This window comes from Triticum dicoccoides, chromosome 4A (genome assembly GCF_002162155.2).
Source record: "Triticum dicoccoides isolate Atlit2015 ecotype Zavitan chromosome 4A, WEW_v2.0, whole genome shotgun sequence".
Taxonomy (NCBI): Eukaryota; Viridiplantae; Streptophyta; class Magnoliopsida; order Poales; family Poaceae; genus Triticum; species Triticum dicoccoides.
Genome location: NC_041386.1, coordinates 734,507,269 through 734,524,194, shown reverse-complemented (window position 1 = coordinate 734,524,194; position 16,926 = coordinate 734,507,269). Strand labels below are relative to the sequence as shown.

At 45.5% G+C, this 16,926-nt stretch overlaps 1 protein-coding gene and 1 pseudogene across 1 annotated transcript; both read right to left on the bottom strand.

Annotated features, from left to right (window-relative positions):
• Positions 1-931: 931 nt before the first annotated feature.
• On the bottom strand, positions 932-7,590 carry LOC119289946 (chitin-inducible gibberellin-responsive protein 2-like). Its single transcript, XM_037569107.1, has 7 exons — positions 7,424-7,590; positions 6,804-6,992; positions 6,482-6,740; positions 4,046-4,259; positions 3,813-3,936; positions 3,164-3,464; positions 932-2,159 (listed from the first exon to the last, which is right to left on the bottom strand). The coding sequence occupies exons 2-7, from the start codon at positions 6,984-6,986 to the stop codon at positions 1,015-1,017; spliced, it is 2,226 nt and encodes a 741-aa protein (XP_037425004.1). The 5' UTR covers positions 6,987-6,992; positions 7,424-7,590; the 3' UTR covers positions 932-1,014.
• Positions 7,591-13,787: 6,197 nt separating this feature from the next.
• LOC119288238 overlaps positions 13,788-16,926 on the bottom strand; it is a 10,376-nt pseudogene continuing 7,237 nt past the window's right edge.

Here is a 16,926-nt window from a genome sequence, read left to right as displayed (position 1 = left end):
CATTGGGTCATCATCGGCGAAGGAGAGGGAGGGGTTATTAGATTCGAGTGCGCCTAGGTGAAAGGTCGCTGGTACCAAATATGATGGCAGGCTTAGAAGGATGGACGACGCTGATGAAGGTAGTGATCAGGGCAGGGGGCGACCAGGCGGCGCACAACCGCACCCGCCGGCGCGGGTGGCACTGGCAGGTGGCTAAGCAGGGGAAGGTGGGCAAGTTGATAAGGTGGATGAAAAAAAGGGAATGGGGGTACATTAGACTCAACTGGGTTGTTTTCCAGATAACTGGCACATAGATGCTCCCTTAAAATTGTGTTGTCTGGATAATATTCTGAAAAATCTCTGAAAAATCTCAGAAGGATAAAATATGAATAATTTTCTTATCAGAGAAGCCCAATAGTATCCTCCTCTATTTTTTTTTCTTTTCTTATATCAACAACCCATTATGCTTTTGGGAGTGTTTTGTCTAACTGCAACTAAATTGTACAACATTTTGTTTGCGCAATCCATCCCGAGTAATCATAGACATGAGCCCCAAGACGATGTCGTTGTAACGAACCAAAAATCCACCAAGTTTTGTAACAACACAAGTATATATATGTAACCGGTAATTTTCTTTAAAAGGCCTGTGGCAACGTACGGGCGTTCTACTAGTACTATTAGTAGTAACCTATACCAAGTACCAACCAAGCATAATAAATTTTTGAAATTGTCTACAATTACAGCCATGAAGGAAATACGAATTAATTAGTACTACCTCCGTCTCGGTGTATAAGTCATTCGCGTAGTTCTAGGTCATCGATTTGAGGAATTAAATATGTGCTATATGTCATGAAAAGTATATCACTAGATTTCTACACGGATGTAGTTTTTAAATATATATTTTTTGTCACATATAATACATATTTAGATAGTTAAATTGTCGACCTAGAACTACACGAATGAGTACCAGCGTGCGGCCACGAACGTCATCCATCATAGTACTAGTGTATATATAAGCATGCTGATCAATTGAGATCAATGCCAGGCGGACGTAACCACCAGTGGCCTGTCCTTCCATCCGAGGTAGAGCACACCGTCCCTCTCTTCGAACCGGTAGTGGCAACTGTACCTCAGCAGCATCTTCTTGATGGTGTCATTTACGTGCGAGCTGAGCGGAGAGGGTGTGAAGCCAGCCTTGATGAGGCGCGCCTTCCACTGGCCGAAGAGCTCGTGTCGTTCCACCCTTTCCGCACCCTCACAGGCAATGAGGTTCACCATGTCCTTTCCGAGGCAGTGCTGCTCCATGTCGATCCTTTCATTGGCATCCCTCCGGAGTGATAAGTCAACGGACTCGAAGACAGCGGTGTAGTAGTCAAGCGTCTCCGCGAACCTATCTGCGAAAGTGGTGGCTTCGTTGGTGTTGAGCTCATGCTCCACAAGGGTGACTAACCTGGGCGACAAGCTCCTGGCCAGTTTCAGGATCCGGTCTCGCTGGCTTAAAGAGGACTCATCATCATCAGAAATTTTGTGCAGCCCCAGGTTGAAGTTCACCGCAACAACTTCACCACGGATGACACCCAGGTGGCCCGCCTTCAATTGGCTTGCAGTGATGGCAACCGCGCAGAATTCAAAGGGGACGTTGCATGCGCCAGCAATACGCGACAGCCTCCTTCCAACTAGCTCTAGCTTGCTTCTGCCTAGCGTGTATGCTTGTACTGAGTCATCTATTCCTGTGATCCTCACAGCTGGTGCACCACCAGCACGTCTCGCAAGTGCCTGGAGGAGAGTTACCCACTGAGCCCCATCGCAGACAGAGAAATCGATGATATGAATCCTATCTTCTCCATTTGTAGCCTCTGCAATCGCGCCGGTAGCCGACAGGTAAGCAAACTTCAAGTAGGGGCAGGACTCAAACAGTAGATTCCTGTATGAGATGAAGTCTTCAGCGTCAGACTCCAAGGCTTTGCAGACCGAGTGTCCTGATGAGAAAATCCTGGCAATAAGGGCCTCCAACATGTAGGCTCCCAACCTCTGGAGTGGGTCACCACACACTGAAACCATTTTCCTCAACTCTACAATTATGTCCTGACTGATACTTGAACAAGAGATGTTGGTGGCCTTGTCGTCCGCCACAGCTTTAGCACAAACAATCAGTAGCTCCTTCATCGTTAAATTCTCCGCTGCACCACACACTCTCCCACAAGCAAGCAATCAGTACAAATCAAATCAACGGTAGAGGCAGACACAACAGTGAATACATCAATTGCAGATCGAACAACATTGTTAATTGCCAAGCATTAATTTGAATATGTATGATGTGTCAACAAGAAGATTTAATTAGTTCGCTTCACTTTTGCTACCCGCCCACGACAAAGGGTAGAAATTTTAGCATCTAGCTAACCTAGCTTTTGACAACGAAAGAAGAGCAAATTAATGAAACAAGCAGTTTTGATGAATCAAGTAAGTGAACTAATTAGAAGAGCAGGCAGGATTGTATAGAAGTGGACTAGCCAGCAAACCTGCTGCGCTAGAGATCGTGCGTGGCGCTAAGATCCAAATGTACATTAGCTAGCTGCTAGCTACTTGTGTATCCAAGGTAATTGGTGTTGGGATATACTCCTCATGCGGGTTGTGAGGATATGCTTTGAGTCCTTGTGGTAACACAAACACATGTCTAAGAGCATACCACCCATTGGTGTTACGATCAAGGATTACTTTACACGCACGTGAGAAAATGGAGGATCCTTCACCTCTGTAAGTTCATCAAGGTAGGATCTTATATATCTCTTCAACATCGAAGGTGCATCCTTTCCTTGATCCTCTTATAGGCAAGCTAATGAATTCCTGAGTAGGAACTAGCAGATGTCAGGGGCTTGGTGACAAGTGGTCTCATGGTGCCCAACAAAACACTCAACGAGTCATCTACTTAATCAAGCACACGCAAGATAGAGGTGATAGAGAATAAGAGATATATTAAGAGAATTCAAGTGTGTAGCTGGGGCGTGGACAGGGCGGACCATGCACCACCCTGGAATTTCTCCAATAGCTTATATATAGTATAGTAAAAATATATTTCCTTCAAAATAAATAAATTTATATAAATATTTCTATTACCAGTCACTAGACCACCCCGCCGCATTGGGCTGGCTACACAAGGTAGGGAGATGGATCAAGCAACACTCACCAGACAAAGTTGGTATATCATATGATGTGAGTAAGCGAGATTCCTCAAGGACAGTGTTGATTATAACTCGCTCTCGAACAGTAGATTGCCCTTCTGTTATAGCTTCATCACTTGTAACAGACCTTCTTGAAGTTTCCTGTTCAACCATCTTTTCAAATTCACTGACGATAAACCATGTAGCAGGCCTGTTCCCAGGGTCATAGTTGGTGCATTTAATCCCTATCTCAGCACATACTTTTACTTGTTCGAGTGATGTCTGGTTCTTTGATGCCCCAAACTTGTTCGTCCAACTTTCAACTACCTGCCAATTTGACAACTGTAGTGAGTTACAAAAAAGAACGGCCTTCATTTTAGAAAAGAAAATGAAAACACGTAGCAATATTGATTTAATATTTGATAAATTTAAGTTTTATTAATCTTTCAATGCACATTATGACTTCAGAAATCAGAACCATCTTTATGTCACACTTTTTCGGTGGAAATCACTACAAAGACAACATTTAAATCTTTCCATTTGCAAAATCTACTTTTAATTAGATACTGTGAATGAACATGTCTTGCATTTTTGTTCAACAACATTCAGGTTTTTGCTAAACACGCGATCTAAAATGTTTTTTCTTCGAACCTTCCTCATATATAATAGAATTACCTTCTCAACATTGGAGCATTCTTTATGTCCCATAAGGATCTCCATGATTATAACACCTAAACTGTATACATCTGTCTTGAAGGTGATTTCACCACGATTTAAGAATTCCGGTGCCATATATCCCCTACATAAATATTTGTGTAGTTTGTCCGATCCGATTAGTGAATAAAGTGTGTGCAAAAGAATTGGATGACTGCTAAAAATTAAGTTCTCAAATAGAATTGCTAACCTACATCGTCCCAAGCTTGTTTTCAGTAATAACCCGACTCTGGCTTCCACTTAAGCGTCGTGAGAGACCGAAATCCGCAATTCGGGGCACCATATTATCATCCAATAATACATTTTGAGGTTTGAGGTCCATGTGAATAATACGTTGCTGATGAAGATAATGTACACCCTCACATATCCCCTTGATTATTGCAGTCCAGTGAAGTTGATAAGAAGCGTCTATGGAAAGTATATGGTACAACAAATAGTTAGTACTATATGCAACATGATAAGCAACGGAAAAAAAAAGCCTTCGTGATTGATTGCCCAATTTACAAAATCAATATACTAACAAGTTCAAAGGAAAATTTGGGAAGCAATTTCATTGACAGAATGTGGGTGCGACAATTGGCAACAAAGTAAGTACCACTTTATTTTAGAATTCGGGTGTGAAGGTGTAGGCTTGCCAACATATTTGGCTTGGCGGAGATGCTCGGAATGTTCTTTCGGTCAATAGATTAAGATCTATGCACAAAATAAGTACTCCCTCCGTTTCTAAATATTTGTCTTTCTAGACATTTCAAATGACTAACACATACAGATGTATGTAGACATATTTTAGAGTGTAGATTCACTCATTTTACTCCGTATGTAGTCACTTGTTAAAATGCCTAGAAAGACAAGTATTTAGGAACGGAGGGAGTAGCACTTATGTCTTCATGACATACATGTCGGTGCAATCTTCACTTTAAGGCAAAGATAGGACTGGGAATCAAAATATGGCCAGATGGAAGAGCGCATATATTAAGTGAATTGCGGAAATATCGGCATTGAAGGCTATGATTGCAGGAACCACAATTTTACAGTTTTGTGCCAAAAACCACTAATTTTAAGGCTAATTTTTTGTGCAAAAAAACACTAGTTGATTACTTTGGCACATTTATTGACGATTATGATAGGTGAAGCCCACTTTTCTTGACGTAGCGTAACGGTTCGGGATAGACGTCGTTAGACTTTTTTTTGCCAAAAACTACTCCTGAAAAAACAAAACAGCCAACACCCCTCGACATGCTGCTCACTGCGCAGCCGGCCTATCCACTCCCCCCGCCGCCGCCGGCAGGGCCTGCTCACACCGCCGCCCCTCCCTCCCCGGTCCGCTACCGTTTCCAAGCCAGGTCCGCCGCCGTCGCCAAGCATATCCGGCTACCGGAATCAATGGCAGCGTGGAGGTGGAGGTCGGCCGCCCGGCGCCATCGCAGATGCGCACTTCAGCAGTGGGTTCCTTCTTGGCGCCGCCCCATGCCTGCCCTCCCGGAGATGCGCAATTCAGCAGCGGGTTCGTCCGTGCGCCGCCCCACGCCCGTCCCTCCCCGGTGATGCCCACTTCAGCAGCGGGTCCCTCCCTAGCGTCGCCCCATGCCCGTCCTTCTCCGGTGTCGCCCCACGCCCGTCCCTCTCCGGCGCCGCCCCACCTGCATCATGGTAGATGGGCCGCCCGTGTCCGCCGGCGTACGATCCCAGGGCCGCCCGTGCCCGCGGGCGCACGACCCCGGGGCCACCTCTGTCTGTTGGCGCATGACCACGGGGTCACCCCTGTCCACAGGCGCACGACCAGGCGACATCCCTATCCACTGACGCACGACCCCGGGGCCGCCTCTGTCTGTTGGCGCATGACCACGGGGTCACCCCTGTCCACAGGCGCACGACCAGGCGACGTCCCTATCCACTGACGCACGACCCCGGGGCCGCCTCTGTCTGTTGGCGCATGACCACGGGGTCACCCCTGTCCACAGGCGCACGACCAGGCGACGTCCCTATCCACTGACGCACGACCCCGGGGCCGCCCATGTCACCTGGCACACGACCATCGAGCCCGGCCCGTCGGACGAGCCAGACGGGTCATTGACCCACTGCTGCTGCGGCCCATCTGTGGCAACTTGTTCCTTCGATGGTGCGCCTCCTCACTGGCGACGAGACTTCATGGCCGGCGTGCTGCTGCTATGCCGATCTGCTTGGGCTTGATTGCTAAACTACAGGGACTTTTTTGTAATCCAAAAATCCCTCATCTAACGATGTCTAACTTGAACTGTTATGCCACGTCACATTTGTGGGACCCATCTATCATAATCATGCTCAGAACGGTCTAAGCCGTCAACTAGTTTTTTTTTTGGCAAAAAAAATGCCTCAAAATTAGTTGTTTTTGGCACACAACTGTAGAATTGTGGTTTTCCTACAATTCTAGCCTTCAATGTCGATGTTTTCTGCAATTCAGTCCCCATATATTTGAGTGGTACAAGAACATAGCTCAGAACTACCATTTAGTTCTGAAAAGAATTAACAAAGCTCACAAGATCGGCAAACAATAAATGACTATAGATTAAAGTTAGACAGGTGCTACAAAGCAAGCTGTATAGTCGTATAGTACAAATTAAAAGAGGGCTATAAGAATGATCTGATTGTACCGGAGAGATAGTCAGCAATGCTCCCTTTGCATATGTACTCGAAGCAGAGCAGCCTCTGCCGTTCTTCTGCACATACAAGCTTCCCGTCGTATGGCATTACCACGAGCTGTGTCTCAGAGCAGTACCCGAGGAATCTCAATGTGTTCTTGTGCTTTACCCCAACAAGACATGCGACCTCACTCTCAAAATTCTTGTCCAGGATCTCAAACCTCTCGAAGAGCTTCTTCACGGCAATAATGCGACCACTTGGAAGCACTCCCTGCAGCTCACATGAATCATGTTAGCTCTCGTCAATTCAGGACGGAGGGTCTGCCTATGTTACCTTGTAGACTGCTCCATACCCGCCCCTGCCAATTTCTTGAGCTTCACAGAAATTCCCTGTGATGGACTTGAGTAGAGAGAAAGGTAGATCGATTGGATCCACGCTCTCATCGAGCAACGCCTTCTCCAGGGCAGCAATTTTCTCACTGTGTTGGTCACCGTCCGCCATCTTTGTGTTGGACATGACTCCCTGATCAGTGGAAGTGACAAGGGGTTACTCCTAATCCATGATGAACTAAGGCCCTGCTTGGATTGGGTGTAAGTTTTTACACCTGTATTTATCTTACAGGTGTAAATTATTGGTCGCCTCTTGATTTCGGCCTCAAATTAAAATGACGGGAGGAGATCCGTATTCTAAACCAGCCAAAAACGAGCTGAAACGCCAATCCAAGCAGGGCCTAATGCTGTTCATTAGCCGTGCGTGGAAATACTGAAAACTTTATCTATAGGTGGTGTCAAAGAGAGAGGTTTTTTGTGCACTAGCATTTAGCAGCAAGCATCGCAGGAAAATGGCGTCAGAAAATTTTGCGATAGCCCTGCACCTAATTATATTTATGGTACAATACGAATCTAGCACTACAAAACAGAGGATTAGTCTCCATCACCATCTTCATGTCTTACCTTTGTCCCTTTCCCTGCTAGAGAAACGGCGCCGGGCGTCGCTTGACGAAGAGGATGGCTGCAGTTACAGGGCCACAACCTAGTAGAGGTGGCGCCCTCGCCGGAGAAATTGAAAGGATGAGGTTGGGGAGACGGAGGCAGGAAAGGGTGTGCGGAGAATGGAGGAAGACCAGCTTTGGCAATGATAAGGACAGGTCCACTCTACTTTTCGACCTTTGTGATGTAAAGTATGTTCGTTCGGCAATGGTCCGTGTGGGGTAATGGCAGCTGGTAGATGTCTCTAATTTAATAATGTGGGTGGAACACCTTTGTAGATGCGTACTATACGTGGTACCTATTGTAATGCATGTTGATAGCTACCTGAACTTGGTATGTATTTTAATCAGGTGGCGGTAGCCACTAGCCACCAGCCTGATGCTCAAACCAAGGTGGCAGCAGAGGTAGAACTTGTGGGTGAACTTGTAGTAACAAGGAGGAGGACGAGGCCGACCATCGATGGTGATCCCTGTCGAGTCATCGGAGGAGGATCACGAGGAGTACTAGATGCCTCGGAGGAGGACGACTAGTTTGATGGTTGTGTAGTCGTTTAATTTATGTTTTTAATTTAGAACTATCTTTGAAATATGTTTCAAATGAAGTAATAGTTGAAGTTTCTAGTCTTTACATCTCCACTTCGTATCATCTATTGGGGTTGCACTTTTACATCACCAATATATATCATCTGTTGGAGTGGCCTCTCTTTTGAAGATGTAAATTGCACTTCTTGATAATGTAAATTTTACCTCTCCTAATTTACATCTTCAAATTTGCACCATCTACTGAAAATACTCTTAGAGTGAACAAAAGGGTACATCGATCGACGAGTTTCTTAATTAGAACCCACTCGATTTCCAAGTCGATCTTAGTTTATTATTAGTAGGACCGCGATCCATGTTAGGATAAAGTTATATTGCAGGAATGAGTGAGTATGCATTTACATAGCTAAAAACTTAGGACAGTGAGAAAGGACATGATTCGAAGGGCCAGCTTCAGCATCTGCAGCAATTTTAGGACAGTGACTTTTTCTGTTTGTTCAGCTTCTTTTGGTGAGGAATATACTCCAAATCATCAAGGAAAGCACATTCAGATATACCCCATGCAACTCCTGGAACCGCCATCGAGGTTTTCCAGAGGTAGAAGAGGAAGACATGGAAGAATTAGGCCATGATGCTCAGAAACCAACCAACGAGCTGCTGTTCAGAGTTAGCTAGTACTTGGAGATAGCTGTCATCACAGGTACAATAATTAGCTCAAACCATAACCTAATAGACGTGGGAACTCACCAACCCCGCAGGACGAAGTCAGTCAAATCAAATTAAGCAAAGGAGACAACTTGACATGTATAAAAAGCAGTGCAGATGGAGAGAGATGTTTGGACTAACACACTTGCTTGTTTCAGAACAGTCGAACTAGTGGTCAGCATGCGTAGTAATTTACGGGGCTATGGACAGTACACATGGCTTTAATTTTTTTCGTAGCAGGAAATTTCCACTCATGTTCCTACAAGTTCCCACACATTAATAATTAAATAAACTACCTGCTACCGTCTTGTTTATTTGCCGTGCATGACGCATATTCCCCACTGAGCTATATAATTATGCAGAGCTAGTATATACAACCAATTTGAAAACAAAATTAAGGAAAATGACTCTTGAACTAATCTGCCTACGTCTTGGTCCAACTGCTAGAAAAATAATGGCCAGCTACCGCATCTTGTTTGGTGAAATTTTGGAGTTATCTATCTCTCACACCCGGAAACATCGCAGAAATATAATGCACATAAAAAGAAATACCACCTCGGTTCCTAAATATCAGACATCGAAAAATCTTCATAGAAGACAATCCTAAGGCTAACGGAATGAAGCTTTTGAGAGATAACATCTTGGTGCTAGTTTGTAGCTTACTGGCCTGCCGTAACCTATGTGGCGGTGGTTGGAAATGGTGAAGCTTCTGACAGTGCCGGAAGCTTTTCAGTTTTCACTTCCTCCCCGCGCCTGCTTCCTGCAGCTAGCATGCCAATTCGCACTCACTCAGAATGGAATTGAACACTGTAGTGCACAGACTTGGCATTGAGCACCGCCGCTCGCGACAGTCTGAGCCTGGTATGCACGCAAGGGGGCGGCCCCCTCTCTGAATCTGTCTAGCATGTTGGAAATTCCAGTGCAAGGTTAGCTGCTTAACTAGTGATAAAATTCAATCACTAAAAAAATACCTAAATTGCAGAGCACATGAACCAGTCGTCCAAGGATGATGAAGTACTCCAGGAGCTTCGGGAGCCCAGCGTGCTCCGGGCCTTTCCGGGAGAGTTGAGCTACATAGGCGCTGACTGAGGAGATTCCGACGACGGAGGAGATGCCGAAGGTGCATGGAGCAGCCTGCGCAGGCGGCCACGCTTGTGGACATTGAGCGTGCGTACTGATCAGGAGGAGCGGGCTGGAGCCAGCGGTGATGCGCCGCTGCCGCCGCCGCCGGCGCTGACCCCTGCTGCAGAGATGGGGGAGACGGCTGTGGTCGCTGGACTATTTTTTTCTTTCAGAAATAGTAGCAGACTGCCAATTTGGCTAAAAAAAAAGGCCTCACGTTCTACTTCTCCAGCACCCGTCTTAAGTGGGCCTCTCGAATTTTGTATCAACATTTTGAAGCCCTTCGCATGGAGCTTTTTCACCTCTCAAAAGAAAAAACATGGAGCTTTTTTCTCTTTGTAATAAAACAACATATTCAAAGAATTTTGAAACCACTGCAAATAGACATATGTGATGCCCTTTGACTCGTAACCTCTTACATGAAGCACTGCTTTGATCTCACGATCATTTTCATATATGCTCAAATTAATTCTGCTTTGTCCAGCTAACAAAAGAAAAATGGTATCAAGGGACTTTTTCCTTCAAGACCAAATCGTAGGCGGGAGGGACAGAGGAAATGGACAAAGGTAAGGACGTATCTGTGTGGATCCTGTTCAGTTCAGTATTCTTGTTGACTTCGCATGTGATGTTCATCGCGGGTAGGTATTCCGCTTAGCCGAGTTATGTGTCACCCTCCCCCCTACCCTGGGCGGCACCTTCGACCGCATGCGTTGCTCTCCACACCCTACCCCGTTGGTCCTTCGCTATGCCTTTTTTTGTTTCCCATTTTCGTTTTTCCTTATGTTTCTTTATGGTTTTCATTTTTCTATTTCAAATTTCATGAGTTTCTTTCCATTTTGTGTATTTTCGGAAATAATGGAGATTTTCTAAATTTTTAAGCTTTGAAATTCCATGAACTTTTTGTAATCGGAAGTGTGTTAATTTTAAAATTCATTAAGTATTCTCAAATTTGTGGTTTAAAAAATGTAAAAAAATTTGCAATTGTGTGAATTTTTTTCTATATTTACGAAAATTTATCAAATTCACAAACTTGTTCTGTTTTCAGTTTTTCTTCCAAATTCATTTTTTTCAAATTGTTCAACTTTTTAGATTAATATTTTTTTTAACTTAACCAATCAACCTAGCAAACCGAAAAACCGTGCAAGTGAGAGCAGGTGCGTGAGCATCAGTTTGGTTAGCTCGCACAATAGGCACTGATTAGGTTACGCCTTGTGGACGACCTCAAGGGTTATTTTTTATGGCATGGGAGTGCGTCAAGTGATGCATCCGCCATCGCATACGTTGCATGTTTGGATGCTCGCTTTGGACTTTCTCTTTTATGATGCTTTTTCGGGGTTTAGTTAGGTTTTTTGGGGTTTTTTGCTTTTTGCTTTTCAGTCTTCGCCTAGTTTTCTAGGTTTTGGAGAAAAAAATATTGTGCTTCTAGAAGAAGCTTAGATTTGCCTCGTGTGGAAGCACACATTTGTTTCTATGAGAAACATAACTATGCTTCTCAGGAAAAAAAAAGTGCTACTATGAGAAGCACAAATTTGCTTCCGCGAGAAGAACAGCCGTGTTTCTCGGGAAAAATGTGCTTTTACAAATTTGCTTCAGTCTATGAAGAAAAAGCATAGTGTGTGCTTCAAAAAAAAGTGAAAATTCGCAAGTGTGCTTCCGGGCTTAGTTTTTTTTTCTTCCGTTTTTCTTTGGTGTTTTGTTTCGTTTTGTGGGAACATTTTTTTGTTTTCATCATTTTATTTTTTTTCTCAATTTTTTTGTACTTGTTTTTATTCTTTTTTCGGGTTTTTCATGAGAAAAGATAATTGAAACCCCCTAACATGGGATCTAGTTTCAAATGTATTGAAGCACGAAATCCAACAGTGAAAATTGATCGGTATTTGGATGCACAATTCAAGAAATAAAATGTTTTAAAAAAATGAATGTATGACAAAAAAAAGGAACTCCTATGTTGTGACAAGTGGCGCGCATGCAGTGCGTCATTTGTCAAACCAAAAAGGTGCGAATAAACCTATGGTTGGATGATTAGGAGGACAGTGGTATCTCCAGCCCACCAAGGTTCTCCAGCCCACCAAGGTTCAAGTCCTTGACTTGACACTAGTGCATGTATTGTCCTAAATTTATTTGGCCTTCCGGTGATGTGCGTTCAGTGGAAGGCGGCGTTCCCGTCAACTACGAAGGCATCTGTGGCAACTTCGCCAATCTCAAGGTGATGTGTCGGATTAGTCTCTCGGATGTGCTCATAGCGATAGAGTTGCGTGTGTGCGTTCATATTGGTGAGTGTATGTGCGTACATATGAGCGTCTGTGTTTGTACTGTGTTAAGAAAAGTTGGATGGGTGAACTTTGTAAGGGTACCCTTTCTAACTAGTGATTTCGGTGCAGAAGAAACAAAAGGAGTATTATTTTTTATTGGTTTTCGTTGACTATTCTACCTATTCAAAGTTCTAGGCCTAGCAATGCCACGCTTTGCTATACAATATTGTCAAACTTGTTTAAGGTTAGTTTTTCAAAATGAGAGCCACAAGTTGGCAAGCCTAAGAGAATCTTGTCACACTTTTTGGGAGGGGGTCGCGTGCAAGCGATTGGAGAGGAGATGGAGGCTAGTCACAGAGTAAGAGGGAAGACGCGGCGGCAGCCACCCTGGCCCTGGTAAAAGAGGTTACCGTATGACGGCAAGTGAGATACTCTCTCTGTAACTTAATATAAGACGTTTTCTAACACTATCAAAAAAGCATTTTATACTAAGTTGAGGTAGTATATGTTTATTTCACTCCCACACATAGCTAGCTGCCACCTAATAACTTGAATAGTACTACATGCCAAGAACAATTAGTTGAGTGTAGCAGATTTCGGCGTGGGTTGAGCTAATCTACTACTACCTCTGTTCCTTCATAAATATAAGATGTTTTAGCATTTTCTGATTCGCACATATAATGCGTATGTTTAGTTGTTGACCCACTTCAATCCATATATAAAATTATCTAAAACATCTTGTACTCCCTCTGTTCCGTTTTATAAGCCGTTTAAGAGAATTTGGTACAAAATTTCGCAGTTCAAACAATTTCCACACTTTCCAAAAGTACCCCCGGTCGGAGAGGGCTCTCCCGTGCACGTTCCCCGGTCTCTCGCGCACGTTCACTTTCCCCACCCTCCTTTTTTGCAGATTTTCCGATGGTGAGCTCGATCTGGGGGCGGCGCCGATGAGCCAGCGACCCAAAACGAAGACAAACTGGGCCAAGCTACACGGGCGATCTGCTGGAGACCTGAAGCTTGATCTGCTGCTGACAATCTGTGCGCGGGCGAGCAGCTGCGGTCTACTGGAGGCCCGCCATGCCTCTCCGCCCCGTCGGCGACCGATTCCAATTTCAGTGTGTATCGCTTGCCTGTGTATTTTGGATCCGGGATAAACATGTAAATACAGAACAGAGGGAGTACTTAATTAGGAACGGAGTGAGTACTACGAGGTACGTACAAGTACCCCACACAATAAACAGAAACAAGCCCCCGTAACCTGGTAGTACCTTGGCTAGCCTCCATTTGACTTTGCCCATTGAGGAATATGATTCGCCATGTCTGGGATGTACATTAGCGAAGATAGCATTCAGTCTTGCTCAAGTTTCTGTAGAAATGACGGTCAGTTGCTGCGTCTTCGTTGGTGAAGTAAAGTAACTTTCTTAATTAACTTGATGACCAAACTTGTCTATTAACACAAGTTCGCAGACAGACACTAATAACTGGAAATAGAAAAGAACAACGCAGAAAAATAGCGAGCCAGCTACTGCGAAGTCTGCGATAGTGGCAAAGTCTGAAGATGAAGGAATTTCAACTGAATCCAAACAAATCCATGAAGGATTTGTTTAATTCGCCTAATTTCATTCTCTCTCTATCTACTAATTCTGAAACCAACACCAAGAATTTGAATGGCCTAAACAGAAGCTTAAATGCTGGCCTATATCAATCAATGTTATAACAGACAGAACCACAAAAGGTGGAGAAGAAAATAAAGATGACAAACTGAAGGAATTGTGCTGTTGAACTTTCCTTGGGCACGCATTCACAGACCGAGATCCAAGGAGGAATGTGCTTCTGTCTGGGAGGACGACGGCGATGAGGCAGCAGCTGAGGACTCCACTCCAGCTGCACCGGCATTGGCATCGTGGGTTAACTCGCCACCTTGGGGCTGCTGGGTGTCGAGATTGACTCCGAACTGCCGCACCCGCTTCTGGACCGCCCTCGACGGCCTGTCTACCTTTGGCAACGAATCATGGACTACGGCCCGGCACTTCCAGTCGATGAAGAGGCGATCCCGCGTGGCCTCGGTGGCGCCCCGGCAGAAGGAAACGGTGTCCCCTGCGTTGAGTTTCTTCTCCTTGACAAAGCGGCTCCACCCCTTGGTCATGACGTAGCTCTGGCTGCTGTTCCAGTAGGAGTAGCGGAACCGCCAGAGCTTGCCCCCACGATCCTCGAAGCTGAGCAGCATGCCCTTATCGTTCGCCGCCGCATCTAGAGGGAAGTACTTCTCTGCAAAGTGCTTCGGCACCACCAGCCGGTTCAGCTTCCCCACGTCGCTTGGGTTGACCACCTTGTCGAACATGTGTTCCCGCCCCTCATCACTGCCGCTTGGTGTAATTTCTGGAAAAATAATGGCAGGTTAAGACATCTTCTTTGGTGCAGTAACTTCAAAGGCAAAACTTCTCTATCAGCACAAGTTGATTACAGATATACCTGCATCATCCAGCCTCGAAGAAGACTCCACAGGTTGACAGATAGAAAAAGCTGGATAGTCAAAAAATTGGGACACAGACATAGGCAGATCATCCAGACTTGAAGAAAACTCCAGCGACGTTGCAATCCTGATTTCAACAATCATTTAGCTTAGTTAGAACATGGAGTCAGGTTAATTGAGGAATCCAAGCCGAAGTAAAGCAGGGCTTATTTCTTTGTTTTTACAAGGAAAATTGTTACCTTTTATCAGCTGGTATATCTAATCTCTTGGCGTATTCATCCTTCAGAGTGCTATCCGGTTGTTGTTTCCGTTTTCTGCTTCCGTCAACATTGGAACTACAACCCACCAACTGCATGTTGATTGTGGGATTGCTTGGATGATTACTGATGAAGGTCCTCGAGGCATACTCTAGATCAGAAACTGCACCCTTAAATTGTGCAGAGATCTCTTTGAGTCCTGGCATATGCTCGATGCTAATTACTGCAGTACCATGTTCATGTCGTACTTTGTGTCGTAGCTGGCCCGAAGTAAAAAAGAGAGGTTGGTCCATTGGTGGGATGGCATTGAAAACTAGCTTGAGCTTCAAGAGATTAGGCATTGCATCCGCCTCAAATTTTAGCCATGGGATACCAGTCGTGCACCTCAACTTGAAGTACTTTTTTTTTTTTTTTTTGACGAAACGCTGTCGGAGCAGCTTTTCTATTACATTTATAAGAGGAAAGGTGTTACAAGTATGTGGTCGGAGCAGGCCGCTATACATCAACTATGCCAACAGCCGGCAACCCAGCAACATATATCAGCACATAATTCAGTCTGGCTCTCGAGGTCTGTCCAAAAACAGCTGAAACCTATGACGCCCAGCCTGGTTCCATATCCTAAATTCATCAATCATCAAGTTGAAGACCGCACTGACGGTGGACGCCTTGCTTTGGAAAATCCGGGCATTCCTCTCGCACCACGTGAACCACCAGATTGCCACTACCAGACCGCCCCAGCCCTTTGAGTTGGTCAGGTTAGCGTTCACCACGTTGGACTCCCACCAGTCAGCAAGGCTGGTTGTCGCCGCCGTCGGCGCAAGAGTGGTGGGGAGGTTGCAGCGGTTGAGCATCAGACTCCATAGAGCTTGGGTGTAGGAGCAGCGTGCTAGGAGGTGATCAACACACTCGTCCGCCGCCCGGCAGAGAGAACAAATTGGGTCGTGCGGCCATCCTCTTTTCTGCAGGTTATCCGCTGTAAGACATTTTCCTAGGATCGCAAGCCAAGCGAAAATTCTGCATTTTAGCGGAGCATCAGCCGCCCATATGTGTCGCTGACCGGCGAGGTGAGTACACCCCTCGAACTGCACGGCATATGCAGTGGCCGAAGAGTAGGCGCCATTCGGCGTCCATCTCCAGATCACTGAGTCGGGAGTTCCCAGCAGCAAGTGCACATCAGCAACCGCCTCCCAGAGCTTTGTGTATTGGATAATAGCTGCTGGCGTAAGAGGGCGACGCAGGTGTCTGATCCAACGGCCATCTTGTAGGGCTTGGGACACCGTGAGGTTTTTGCGAGTGCAGCAAGCAAATAGGTCCGGCGCTGCACAACTCAAGGAAACCCCATTCAGCCAAGGCTCATACCAGAACTTAATCCTTTCCCCATTTCCGAGAACGAACTTGACAGATGCATTGAAGAGGTCGTTAAGTTTCTTGTCCACTGTCATAGGTAGGCATGCCCATGGCTTGTCCGGCTCGTTCCAGGATTGCCAAAGCCAGCGAAGGCGGAGTGCCATGCCTTGAGCTTGCAGGTTGGAGATCCCAAGTCCCCCATACATCTTTGGCCGACACACAAGCTTCCAGCTCACCAAGCATTTGCCCCCAACGGCAACCCCCTTGCACTCCCAAAGAAAGCCCCTTCTTATTTTGTCAATAAGTTTATGTAACCAAATCGGTTGCGCCAGGGCAATCATCTGGAAAACCACCATCGCAGACAGGACCTGCTTGACAAGCATAAGCCGCCCGTCCAGGCCCATGAGTCCAAGCTTCCAACAACGAACTTTGGATAGTATTTTGTCTATATATTCCTCATAATCAACCATCTTCAGTCTGGAGTCAGAAAGCGGCATTCCTAGGTACTTGCAAGGGAATTTTTTACAGGCACCCATTGAGGCACCCATAATCAACGACAAATTCAGGCCCTCACAACAGATGGGTGTGAAAGAACTCTTTTCAAAATTTGTGTGTAAGCCGGTCGCATTGCCAAAGAGTTGGAGCAGTTGCTTGATGGATGCAATTTCAGAAGGATCCGGGTTGATGAAGATTACAGCATCATCGGCATACAAAGAGGTGCGAAAAGGCATGCGAGATGATCCAATAGGCTTGAGCACCTCGGCTTCAACAG

Excerpts from the sequence above, each read along its gene's own strand:
- LOC119289946 (XM_037569107.1), bottom strand. The coding sequence starts at position 6,986 with ATGTCCAACACAAAGATGGCGGACGGTGACCAACACAGTGAGAAAATT. Across the intron at positions 6,741-6,803 it reads GGTATGGAGCAGTCTACAAG|GGAGTGCTTCCAAGTGGTCG; the intron begins GTAACATAGGCA and ends TGTGAGCTGCAG. Across the intron at positions 3,465-3,812 it reads AATGCTCCAATGTTGAGAAG|GTAGTTGAAAGTTGGACGAA; the intron begins GTAATTCTATTA and ends TCAAATTGGCAG.